Below are 12,432 nucleotides of genomic sequence, written 5' to 3' on the forward strand. Positions count from 1 at the left end.
AAGCAGCAGTGTATCTGCATGAGGATGCTAACTGAAGTTCAGAACAACAACAAAAAAAACCTGGAAATGAGACCATTTACACCCAGTGATGACTGCTACATCAAGTGCGAAATTTTCAGTATAAGTTTCACAAGGATTTAAAAAATCCAGTATGTGAATATGAGGTAAGGTACTGTGACCTTTATTCTCAGACCTTTACCCTTAAATTAAGCTTAGGTTTAACCTTTAACCTTGACTTCTTATGTTACTTTAGCCATTTCAGTTATAGTGGCATATGCATTGGGTCTCTACTTAATCTAGAAATCTAAATATTTCATCGCTTCATTTTCCATAGGAAATGTGGTTTAGAATATAGTTTTAATAACATTTCATATTGCTTCACTTTTTTTAATTAATTTTCTTGTCCACTTTATACTAAAAACTTTCCATGTTTGAAACCTCTGCCAGTCTTAGTTTTATAAATTGCCCATAATTCTGAAGATTCACCTCCACGTATTTTTATGCTGTTGTATCATCCATTGAATAGAGTGACCGGTTCAGGGCCATTAAACCCAGTGCTCTTTGTCCAGTAATTCTTTTGGAATGATATCCAAGAGATGTGTGTAATTAACTCCCCCACTGATTGACAACAGAAAGAACAGTGTTGACAACAGAAAGTAACAGTCACTTTGTATAAACACTCATTATTATAAGTGGTGTTTGGGGACATGCTGCTCTGGTGGGGAAGAGTATTTTGCACTCTTTCTGCCAAGTGTCATCATCTTCCTTTCCTGCTCGGGATATAAGGCAATGGTAGATGGATAAAGATCTCCTGATGTGCAGAGTGCAAGATAAAGCTGACCTGAGCTTTGCTATTTTTAGGAACTGAGAGTAGACAATGGGAACTGGATTGTGTTCTTCTCCTGTCTGAGAGCTTTTTGTTATGCTACCATGAATTATGACAAATTTCACTGCTTTGCCTGCAGCTTCTCCAATAGGTACTTCAGGGAGGCCTGCCCATGAGCAGTGCCTTTTCTGGTACACAGGGATTTGTTACTTAGGTGTGCAGGTATCTCCATTACATGTAATGAGAGGAGGCACTACTGGGTCAGTATGCCAGTTTATCACCTCTCACATAAATTTTGGAAGACAGGCTCTTCTGCATAAAGACAGTCAGTGAACTAAAAGGAAGGATACTCATGAAGAAAACTACCTGAGACATATTAATAATCTCACAAGAGGAGCATTAGGGTAGTATTTGCAGATGGTTTTGCTGTTGTTATGGGGTTTTTTTATTTTTTATTGGGTTTGTGTGTATCATATCTTATGCAAAAAAAGTTGCACATTATGTTACGGGCGATTAGGCAAAAGACATAGGCTCAAAAACTCCAATCTCATTGATTGAGATGGAAGGTCACCATTTTATATTTGTTTTAAAAAGTGCTCCAGCCTGCTCTCTCATTTGCTGGACAGCTACGTCTTCATGAACACAAGCAGGATACTGAAAAATTGTCCCATTTCTGTGTTGCTTATTAAGCTACTAGGGGTGTTTTGGGTGAGGAAACAGGAAAAAAGAAATGTAATTAATGTGGAGTTCTTTGCCCTTAACATAAAGAAAGTGTAGTTTCTAATAAATGTATAGGCATGCATTACAACTGTACAGACCTCTATTTTAGGCCAGTGCACAAATCAAAGTGCACATTCATATCCATGATTAGTAACTGCACAGTTTCTGGTATATATACTGAGGATTTTGTTGCATAAACCTAACTATGACTGCAAAGTAGAAGCTTATTTATGTTGTCACCCTCAAAACCTACAGAGTTATTGAAAATCCAGTTACAAGTTGTCCCTCAAATTATGTAACTTACAGCATATTTCTCTGTTTCAGAGGAATATCTCTGAGGTTCATTTGTCAGCACTGAACAGGGTGAAGGATCTATGTTTGAGGCTCCTAGGCACCCTTGTAATAAAAATAAGGGTAATCGACAAGCTATGGTTTTAAGTAATTGGTTTTGGAATGACCCAGATGGTTCTTACTTGCGGTGACCTGTCAAGAAGAGACAACATCCAACTGTGAGGCTTCCCGTCATTGCTGAGCCACTACCGATGTGCTCAAGTATCTTATGGTGATGTAGAGAGACTGCCTTGGTGATAACAGCTCTGTAAACAGTCCCTGTTTTCATTCAGCAAGAGGTGAAATAGGCTTAGGCTGGTGTCATATCACAGCTGTCAATAAAATATGACTCACTCACTCTGATCTTGAATCAGAGAACCTGCCACTTTTTGTAGAAAAGTAAGAATTCGCCTTCCATCCACTCTTCTCTCCCAAGCAGATGATTTTAAAACCAAACTCCCCATATATTTAGATTCCACGGGAAGATTATTTCCCTTTGTGTTTTGACTGTCTTGGGTGCTGTACTTACTGCAGCATGTTGAAGGGAATGCTGAATCACTCACGATTAACCAAGAGAAGCTATCAATGACTGTCTTTCTCAAGTCTCCTTCAACGGGCAAAGGATCTGAATCCAATACAACCCTGTCAACTTTCAAAATACCAATTACCACCATCCATGTACAGGAGGAACAAAGGTATTGATGAAATCCTGGCACTTGTGGAATTTAATAGGAAAGGTCTCATTGTCTGCAGTGCAGCCAGGATTTCACCTAATGCTTATGGAGCAAACTCAGCTGCACTGGTGAATTGATGAGTATTGGTCCATTCAGAACCGAAGATTAGTATTCAAAAAGGATGAGGCTTTGTAGTCAAGAAGAAAATTTTGAAAGTTGCTTCCAGATGGGCCTCACAGGGGCTGCAGATAGCCTAATAGTATAGGGTTCGAGCTCTTTTCCCCCCATTAGCCCAGGGGGTTTTGAGCAGTTTAGTTTGAAGAATTGAGTTAATCTTTCTAAGAGGAAAAATTCGAATATTGTATCTACAGTGCTCTGAAAAAAGCTTTAGTTTAGTGAGAGGCTCGCAAGAAACAAAGGTTCGTTTCAGCTGCTTCATTGTGTTCTCACTGGAGCCCAACTTCAGAGGAAATCTGAAATGAGCCATAAAAAGTTTATTTTAACTTTTTGGAGAAGCGCAACTAGTGAAAAAAACTGTGATGGCCAGCTTGGATGAAAAAAAAAAAAAAAAGCAGCAGAGTGAAGAATTTAATATACAGCAGGAAAGAGCAAATCTCTATACAGGTATTCTCCAGCATGTAACCCAGGGTCGTGATGTGTTTAATTTAGAATTTGGCCTTGGAACATGATGACTGCAGAAACAGGATAAAATGAAGTGTTCTAGCTTTTTTACTGAAAGTTTTGTGTAGCTTTTCTCATACCCAAGTTAGGAGAATGGGTAGGTAGTGGATAAAGGCCTTCCTATAAAAAGACCTTCTTTGAAGTATTCCAAGTGGGGTACATATACTTCAGGGAGGTACAGTAGGAGGTTTACTTCGTTATCAAGTAATAATAACCCTGATGAGAGAGAGAGACTGTTCCAGAAAAAGCACTTTGATGATCAAGTAAATTTTTTTCTGAGATTTTTTTTTCCACTTTCTCTGGCTTTTATGAGTATTTTTTATTCTTTCTTTCTTTCTTTCTTTTTATGTTGTCACTCATCCTAGAGAGTGAACTGAAGAAGAGTTTCTGTTTGTAGCCTTTTGCCACCTCGTACCACCTGCAGCTCAAAGTGATTCTAGAATTAGAGTAGGTCAGTGACATTTGGGTCAAGACTTCATTTATTTGAGAGATAGTAAGTGTCACATAAACTCTACCTAAAAATTATTGTCATGTTATTTTAGTTTAGAGTTGAACTTAGGTAAGAACTTTATAACTTACCAGGCTATACCTCATTACATTCAAGTCCATTACTTATTACATTCAAGCATTCTTCTTCTTGCCTAGCCACAAGATACCTTGTTTCACAGAAATGCCAGGAAAATCCATCCAAGACAGTTTCTGTTCAGAATTTAAACCACTCTTGTTCAGTTCTGTTCCCCCAACACCTAGCTAGGCACTACAGGCAATTAATGGACAAAGACAGTTCTTTTCCTTGAAAGGTATTCCTTCCACTCCTTACTGAGTATCGGGATAGATACTGAAGTAACAACACACAGAAGAATCTTATGTTTTCAGGAGGACTGTCTAACACTATACCTCCTCAACCAGATGGCAAGGCATACTAACGTTTCATAATTGGACTTTGAGTATACACAGAGCTGAAGAAACTCAGCCTGGGAAGACTGGGAATTTTCTAGTTTTTGCTGGCTTTGTGCATGCTATGAACTGCAGTGTCTGGCCAGCTGGGGAAAAACTTAATTGGATTATTTTCAAGAAGTACATTTCCATGGTCTGGCTGTCAGCTGCTTCCAGATAGGATTTAGTCATGAGATTCACTGCCAGTCTTTTAGAAACTAATCTTTGGAGCATGTTTTGGGCTGGTTCATAAATTGGAAGGTTAAGTTACAAGTCTCTCCATTACCCCTGCCCAAAGGTGCTGTATATAATAGTTCTGTGATTGTGACAGTCTAATGGGGACAAATAGCTTGAAGCATTTCCCTAAAGGTGTATAGGGAAAATTATCTCAGTACTTACAGACACCGACACACAAAAGCATACTTTACAGTAGTCAATCCTTTCTCTTAGATTTTCTTGTGATTAAAGCTAGGTGAGCATGGGAAGAATTTTTTCATGACACTTGTACAAGAATTTAGCTCAGTGAAAACATAGTCTGACTTTCATATTGAGATTTGGAACACCACTTTCTTGTCTCAAGTTAGATCACATAAATTAAACTTTAAAACCTGAGTTTGGATCATATGATCTGGATCTGAGGTAGTAATTCTTTTTTTGCTGTTGAATTATCAAAGAGGAAAACTGCCTCACTCTGTGGGAGACATTGCATAGAGAAATTGGTTTCTTTATTTCTAGGCATCATCACATCACGGATTATCAGTATTGGCTGGAGCTGGAGGATGGTCCAGATAATGCTTTTGTGAAATATATATTAAAATCAAAAATTGTGCAAGTGAGTTTTTGTGATCACACAGAGGTAGGAAGATTAATCTGGCTGCCATCTTCCAAGAAGCATTAGGAAATTCAGCCAGAGGAGCCCATGCTGTTGTAGCTCCAGTGCCAGTGCAGTTTTTCTTGCATGCTGCCCAGAAGTTCCCTTTGTAGTGAGAGTGTTAAAATCTACACTTGGTGAAAAAGCTGAACAGAAATAAAATCAGGGAAATTTTCCATCTGCATCAACCTGAGATACCTTTTTCTTTTTAAAATCTACCTTTCTCCCTCCTTTCTCCATTGAAAAGTTCAATTTCAGCCTGAAAGGAAATCTTTCCTTTTGAGCTATTTACAAAAAAAGCTGAAGGAATGAAGATGTGGATACCCAGAAGTGATCCTCTGATGTCCTCTTAACTGAGTCTGCTGGTTAGCTCTGTAAGGCACAGCGCCTTGCCTTGAGAGGGCCTGAAGCAGTGTTCCCTCTACCTGCACTCAGCAGGTATTTTGGGGAGGGAAGAAGCACCATGCAAGGGTGGAAGATGTTCTCCATCACTCCAGTCAGTGCTATTTCAACACCATGCAGCATTGGACAGATGTTTTTATTCCCTGCATTTGAGCCCGTAACCAATAGGTAGGAGACTGAATTCTTTCACCAGTTATCTGAACACTGATTTACCGATGTTTAAAATGAAACATATGGAAAGCCTTCTTAATGAGACTTTTAATAGAGTGTAGTATATAGTACTATATATATATATAGAGAGAGAGAGAGAGAGAGAGTGTGTGTGTATATATGTAAAATAGGTATACTGTTAATCTTCTGCTTAAGCAACCTGTAAAAGTACACACCCAAAGAGCATATTAAGGTTTGCCTAAAGATAAAGAATGTTTTGTGGAGGATTTGATTTGAAAAGCACATAGGGCCTTCTTAAAAAAAAAAAAAAAAAAGAAACAAACCTCAAACAACTGTAAAGTATATCATAGGGGAATAATTCTTTGGTTCTCACCTCTATTCTTTACCTGATTCTGGATTATTTGTAAAGGTCTTTCCCTGCTTATTTTATCTGTCTGACTGAGTTTTTATAAAAATTCTGAGGTCTAGTATTTATATGTTTCAGAAATACTTTTCACATACAGTTCAAATGCAGAATCATTACTGTGTACAACATGTTTTTGTTGTTGAGAATAACAATACGTTTCTATGGCCAGATGTGAAACTCTGAAAAGAAAAAGAAGTTGTAATGGATGTACTTGTAGGGACCACCCTTCTCCCTTAGCTCTAATTGTGCAAATGGCATTGAGATAATACTGTAATTGTTTGTCTTTTCCATGAAGCCAATATGAAGATTAAAGTACCATCTGACTTTCTGAAAGCTAAAGTTAGAAAACCTCTAGCTTGACTGAAAAAGCAGTTGGATTCCTGTTGGGTGGACGTTTTAAATGTAATTTAACTTTGCTCACCTCCGGTTAAAATTCTAACCACAAATCAGCACTCTGAGCTTTTCCTTCCTCATAAGAGCAAGCATCCAAACAGAATTTTTTCAAAGTACTTTTTCATGGAAGTCTCTGATAACCTTGGGTCTGTTCTTGTATTTATGCTCCTATAGAGTTTAAAGATAGAACCTGGAAAGTAAATCTGGTTGGAAAATTTCACAATAAGGGTTGTTGTTTTTTCTTTTTGAAATAGCCATTTTTTCAAAAACATCTTTGGAAAAGTTGCCAACATTACTAAAACTATACTTTTTGCACATTCATATCAATTTTACTATGAAATTTTGACAAATCTTTTTCCTTAACATTTTAGGATCTTAAATCTTATTTTCACAATCATTACAGAAAACAAAAAAATTTTAAATCATGCTTCATCCATGAATCTATTTTTCATTAAATATTTAGATAGTAATTTCAATAAAAATTGATGAATTTATATCAACAATAAATTTCTCAGGAAAAGAAAATGAAGCTCTTTCAAGCTCTATGAAACAAAAATGGTAAAATTGCAGGTGATAGGATGGAAAGGTAACAGAAGGCTCAAGAACCAGGTCTTTGCCTGACCAGGAACTCTTTCAACTGATTCATGTCAGTAGCAATAACAGGTATACTTGTACTCTTTCCCTATAGGCAGTCCTTTGTACTGCTACTGGACGTCTACTATGGGGATCAAAGAAATTTCCCTTGCTTCAAACCAAATCTCTTCCTGGGGCTAAGTGAAACAATGTTGAAAGTTCAAAAGAAAGTTAGACTAATTATTAAAAAAGAAGGAATCTAAATGATAACATCAGTGATGGTATACTGCCTGGAGGAGCTCTGGGTATGAGTTTAGTAAGATCACCACCTGTGTTGCTTCTACAAAGGCAAATAAGGTGCCTGGGCACTTAACAGCATAATAAATTCAGGTAGCTGGCTTAGATGTAGACCTACCTGTGTTTCAAGTCCGTGGACCTCACATGGACAAACATTTGTGTGGAAGATGCTATTTATTAATTTATGGCTGTGGTGAGAGGATGTTAGGTGATAAACATCCATTAAGGCTAACTTTGTGAGAGACCCCGAATGTAGTGAATTAAATTGTTTTAGACAGTCTTTCTCCTGGAACTTTGTTTGTTTTCTTGCTCTCACTCAAAGAATTCAGTCATTTTGCCCATACCTCAAGCTTTCTATAGAGTTCTTCCCTCTATCCTCAAAGTGAATTTACAAACCACTAGTTTGGTGGTGAAAAGGGATTGGCTACGGTGCTCACATACCAGCTTTGACTGGATTATTCAGGCTGGTTAGAAAGCATAGCTGGTGGACATGGAAGTCTGTTTCAATGAAATGTTTTCCTGGAAATACTTAACACTGAAGATCCACCTGAGGTCCAATAATTTCAGTTCCCCTTTGGGTGAACTCAAAGTGCCCCTTGGGACCAAGCAACCTTCAAATGGCTTGAGGACTCTCTGAGGTGCTTCTTCTTGTGTTTTCTGACCACCAGAGCTGGGTTAAAAGCACTGAGCCTCATTGAGACAAAGTGGCCTGATAAAACCCACTGTTGTTAAGCCTGGTACCCCACTATTGCAGCCCTGCCACCCCCAGTTATGTTTCATTCCTGCCTTTCTCAGTAGGGAACTCCTCAACTACTTCCACCAGTTCCGTCCTCACCTTACACCCATGCGCAGACCTAGAGGACTCTAGCCCTCAGTAGGAAGTCGAAGTTCCCCTCAAAGTCATCTGATAGCCAAATGGCAGTACACTCCTCATGTGACAATGCAGAGGGCTTTGATGCATTACTGCTTTAAAAAAAATAGTAAGAAAAGATACTTTGTAGCAGGACATTTTCAGTAAAGGCCTCCTGAACCTGTCAATGTATGTGAGCTTTTATCTAGGGAGACCAATGAGGCTGAATTCGGGAATATTGTTCTTTAAAGTTGTGAGCCCCTTTGTTGTCTTTAGGCCAGTTTTAAAATTAATATTTAGCAAAGCATGTAGCTATTGCTATGTGCTTCAGTCTTGGCTAGCTGAATTGTATTTAGCAATATCTGTAAAATAAAATTCTCACGGCTCAAACTCATTAACATATTCATGTTTATGCATGAATTTAGGAATTTTTACTGGCAGGGTTTGGCTTGAATATTCACTGTTGAGCAACACTGGAAAAAAAGCCAAGATAGGGGCACCAAACACTGACATCTATAAATTCAAAGCCATTGCAAATAATTATAACTATTGGTTCACCTTCACTGCCTGTAAAAATGATAATGGTAATTTTTGCCCACAACAACTAGTCTTATGAATACTGATTTATATTTGTAAAGCACTTCAATGAGGTAAGTTACCCTTAATTCAGGACGCCATTTGACCATGAACATGCTAATACACACAATCCTGTGTTTTTACACCTAGCAAAAAGATGGAGTCAAGGAATCATTTCTTTCTAAAATACATAAATGTGCTTTCGTCAGTAGCAAGCTGTGTTGAAATTCCGCTTGTCATTACATTTTGATCCAGACAAGGATATGATTTTATTATATCTTGTGATTTCTTTCTGGGTAAAACACTCCACGCAATGCGTATTATAATTTCTCCTGTAGTATTTTTCAATAAAACCTGTTCTCTAGCTAAAGAAAAATGTGCTCTTTTGTTCTTCTCCCCTTTGTCTACCCAGTGCATAGTTTGGGACTGGGATTCGAATGGAAAGCATGACTTCATTGGAGAATTTAGCTCGACATTCAAGGAAATGCGAGGAGCTATGGAAGGAAGACAGGTAAGTTGGAAACCACCCAAGCAGTCTCAATATGTAAGCTTTGTAGAGCAGTGTCCCTCAGACAATACTGTAATAAAGCAAGTGATATTGACTCATCGTCTCAGAAGTTAGTTGCTGTGTTGATCTCTCCTTTAAGTTTTACTGTTATCTGGACATGGTAATCTGAAAATGTAAAAAGCAGCCTTTCCCGTACTTCCATGCCTGAAATACTTAGGGTCTTTTTCTAGTTCACATTCTGCAGGCATTTCTTTCTGCTAAGATTTATATCCTTTGAGCCCAAGCACATGTTTTCTGTGAGTTGCTGTGCTGTTATGGCAAAGCAGATGCACAGTCTGGGTACTTGAAGCATTGCCCTACTGACCTAAAGGCCTCTAATGAGTGAGGGTCATTCTGTCTTTCTCTCTTTCTCATGTGCTGCATTCATTGCTGCCAGCTCTCACTTGAATCCATCATGATGAAAGTAATCGATTTCCTAAATATCTCATGAATTACAATCCTAAGGGAAAATTAAATTGTTAGTTTATTAATAATTTCACTTATGTCAGCCTGATCCCTTCAAATTGAAGTTGATGGTAATTATTGAATATGATAAATAATTTAACATATCTAATTCCAGAAATTGTCATTTCCTCTTATTACTTACTCCTGAAGGTGTTAATTTTGATAAATTCTCTGAGAGGGAGTTAAAAATGTTGACTTTCTAATCTGCTGAGAATTTATGTTCACTGCTTCATGTGATCTCAAAACCAAACACAAATGCCTAATAAGCTTTATTTGGGCTTTATATTAAGGTTTTGTTTATAGTGTGTTAATAGAAAGCTATCGAAGAGTCAACAGATGTTTAATAAATGGCAAGCAGTTAGGCTATTCCATAGGTCGAGTAGTTTTTATGAGTCTTCTAGATATTTTCTATTCATGTTCTTAGAATTAGAACAACCTAGAGTTTAGCAAATGTTGCTCATGTGCGTAAAATACTGTTGTTATATATCAGTCATATATTAATCCATTACAAATAACTTCTGAACAGAACCTGAGTGTAAATGAAACCCAGTTTTGTTCTCTGAAATTGAGTCGGAGGATGAAAACTTAAACCAAACTCAATTTAAAAAACTGAAAATTTTGAACTAAAAATTTTAGTAAATATACCTAAAGAGGTAAAGAGATTCCAGTGTGAATAACATTAACAAGGCCAGTGATGTGACAACACTCCAATTTTGCATACAAATACCTGCAGCTGGGAAAGGGACTGTGTGAGAGTGGTAAAGGGTGTGTATTTCCAATGTAAATGCCTTCAAAAGAGCATTGCAGTCCTTCCCGAACAGACAGCTTGTTGGCCAAGACGAGATTTGCAGTCCAGAGTGCCAGGAATGGCTGTGAAGAATATATATTCTTTATTACGATGGAGAAACAGTCCACTCTTTTCATCATCAGCTAGCAAAAAGGATGATTACTCTTTCAGAGGCACAAGAAGTTAGTGCAGCCATTTGTCAATTCTTGTTCTCAGTTGACACAGCAGTATCAGAGTGCCATCCAGGAATGTTTTCATGTTGTGCAATGCTTTAAGTGTCTGAACCTTTGTCTTGCTAAGGGCCTACCATTTGGCATTCCACTGGCTGCCTTTTACCTGTAATGTTGCAATCTGCTTTTCACTACAAAAGTGCAGTTTTTTCTCCTCCACATGCCTAAGGCATAATGGCATTATTTCTTTCTTGTTGCTCTCATTCTGTTACTGTGCAGTTATTCTGTGGGCTTGCACCTGCAAAACCCAATGATGTTGTTATAGCCATTCTCATAGGACATAATTGCCACCAATGTGAGAATTCGTACTTCTCCCCCCTCTTTTGTAATCCTTGATTTGTAGTCTAGTTAGAGGAAAACAAGATTTAGTCAATAAGATAGTAGGTAATTGTCATTTAAGTGGCTAATAAATATCGCTCAAAAAATATGCATGCACATGCTAGATGGCTGTTGCACCTGATGAAAGCAGGCTTCAGTGAGCGCTAATAGCATGATAGGTAAGTGCAAACAATAGGAAGTTTGAGCAGATCCTAGTGAAAATGATATAGCTATTATGGAAAAAGTGTTGTAATCACATGTTGTACAGGAGAGGTTGCTTGTGTGGGAGACCATGTCACTTGTTACTTGGCTGGAGCCCAGAGAGCATTTTCCCTTTCCCTTTCTCTCTTTATCTCTCCCTCTGCCTCTCCCTCCCTCATCCTCTATCCTTTTTCTCTATTCTCTCCCTCCCTCCCTCCCTTCCTCCTATCTCCTTTTATTGATTCACCAGGAATAACTGTTGCTTCTAAAGGCAATATATGCCATTAGCTGTGGACCCCATAAATACATCTTAGTGCATAGTTTATCTCAACATCCTTTGTGCAACATTAAGTAATGTGATAAGCATTTGTCAGTTTTTTTCCTTAGTTTTATTCTTCCCAAAGAAAAACCATGTGCAACAGAGTGTTTACTTTGAATAAAGGGGGTTTAGTAAACCTTAAGGGAATGATAAAGGAAGAGGGAGGTGTTCTGCCTTCAAGTGGATGTGTTGCTAGGTATTTCTAATAAGGAAGGCCACATCAGAGAAATGTAATTACACGTGGGTGAGGTGATAAGGAGGTTAGATGCAGTCCTTTGTTCCTAGAAGAGATTCCTTCATAACAGACCGGAAAATGTTGTTTTCCATGTAGTACTTCTTTTAGTCAGAGGAATAAAACCGCCAGCTACATCCACCAGCCCATGGTATTAAGCATTCTTTCACATAGCATCGCAACAGTGAGTGTTGAAGATGAGGACCAAAACTTGGAATTTCATCTCAGATGCTGTGGAAACCAGTGTAAAGAGCAGAACTCAGGTCTGACATCCCTGTTTGAGTTGCTAAGGAGATACTATGAAGGATCTTATTCTGGTTATATTTTCTTTTGTGCAGTAGGTTTCATGGCCAGCTCTAGTACATTGCTATAGATCTGTCAAAAGGTAATCAAAAGATAATCAAAACACCCAAGCGATTGTCAGCCAGGGTTTTTCACTCTCCCAGGCAACTGCACAGAACAGGAGGGAATATTTATCATTGACAGGGGATCCAGGAACTCTCCTTAAGCTCCAGCTGCAAATCTGTGCGGTGTTGAAGGCTACACCAGTGGCACAGCTCTCTCTCTCTGCTCATCAGCAATGTCTGTATTAGTTTGTATCAGCTTCGCAAGTTGTCATAAGTGCAT

The 12,432-nt window shown here is 38.2% G+C and overlaps 1 protein-coding gene across 6 annotated transcripts in view; it reads left to right on the forward strand.

Annotated features, from left to right (window-relative positions):
• Positions 1 to 12,432, forward strand: part of CPNE4 (copine 4) — a 317,905-nt gene that overhangs the window by 248,842 nt on the left and 56,631 nt on the right. For all 6 annotated transcript variants that reach the window (XM_080387243.1, XM_080387244.1, XM_080387242.1 and 3 more), the window contains one exon: positions 9,119 to 9,217. In XM_080387243.1, coding sequence (XP_080243369.1) covers positions 9,119 to 9,217 — 99 coding nt within the window. The remainder of the gene's footprint in view (positions 1 to 9,118; positions 9,218 to 12,432) is intronic.

This window comes from Falco punctatus, assembly GCF_963210335.1.
Source record: "Falco punctatus genome assembly, chromosome: 4".
Classification (NCBI taxonomy): Eukaryota; Metazoa; Chordata; class Aves; order Falconiformes; family Falconidae; genus Falco; species Falco punctatus.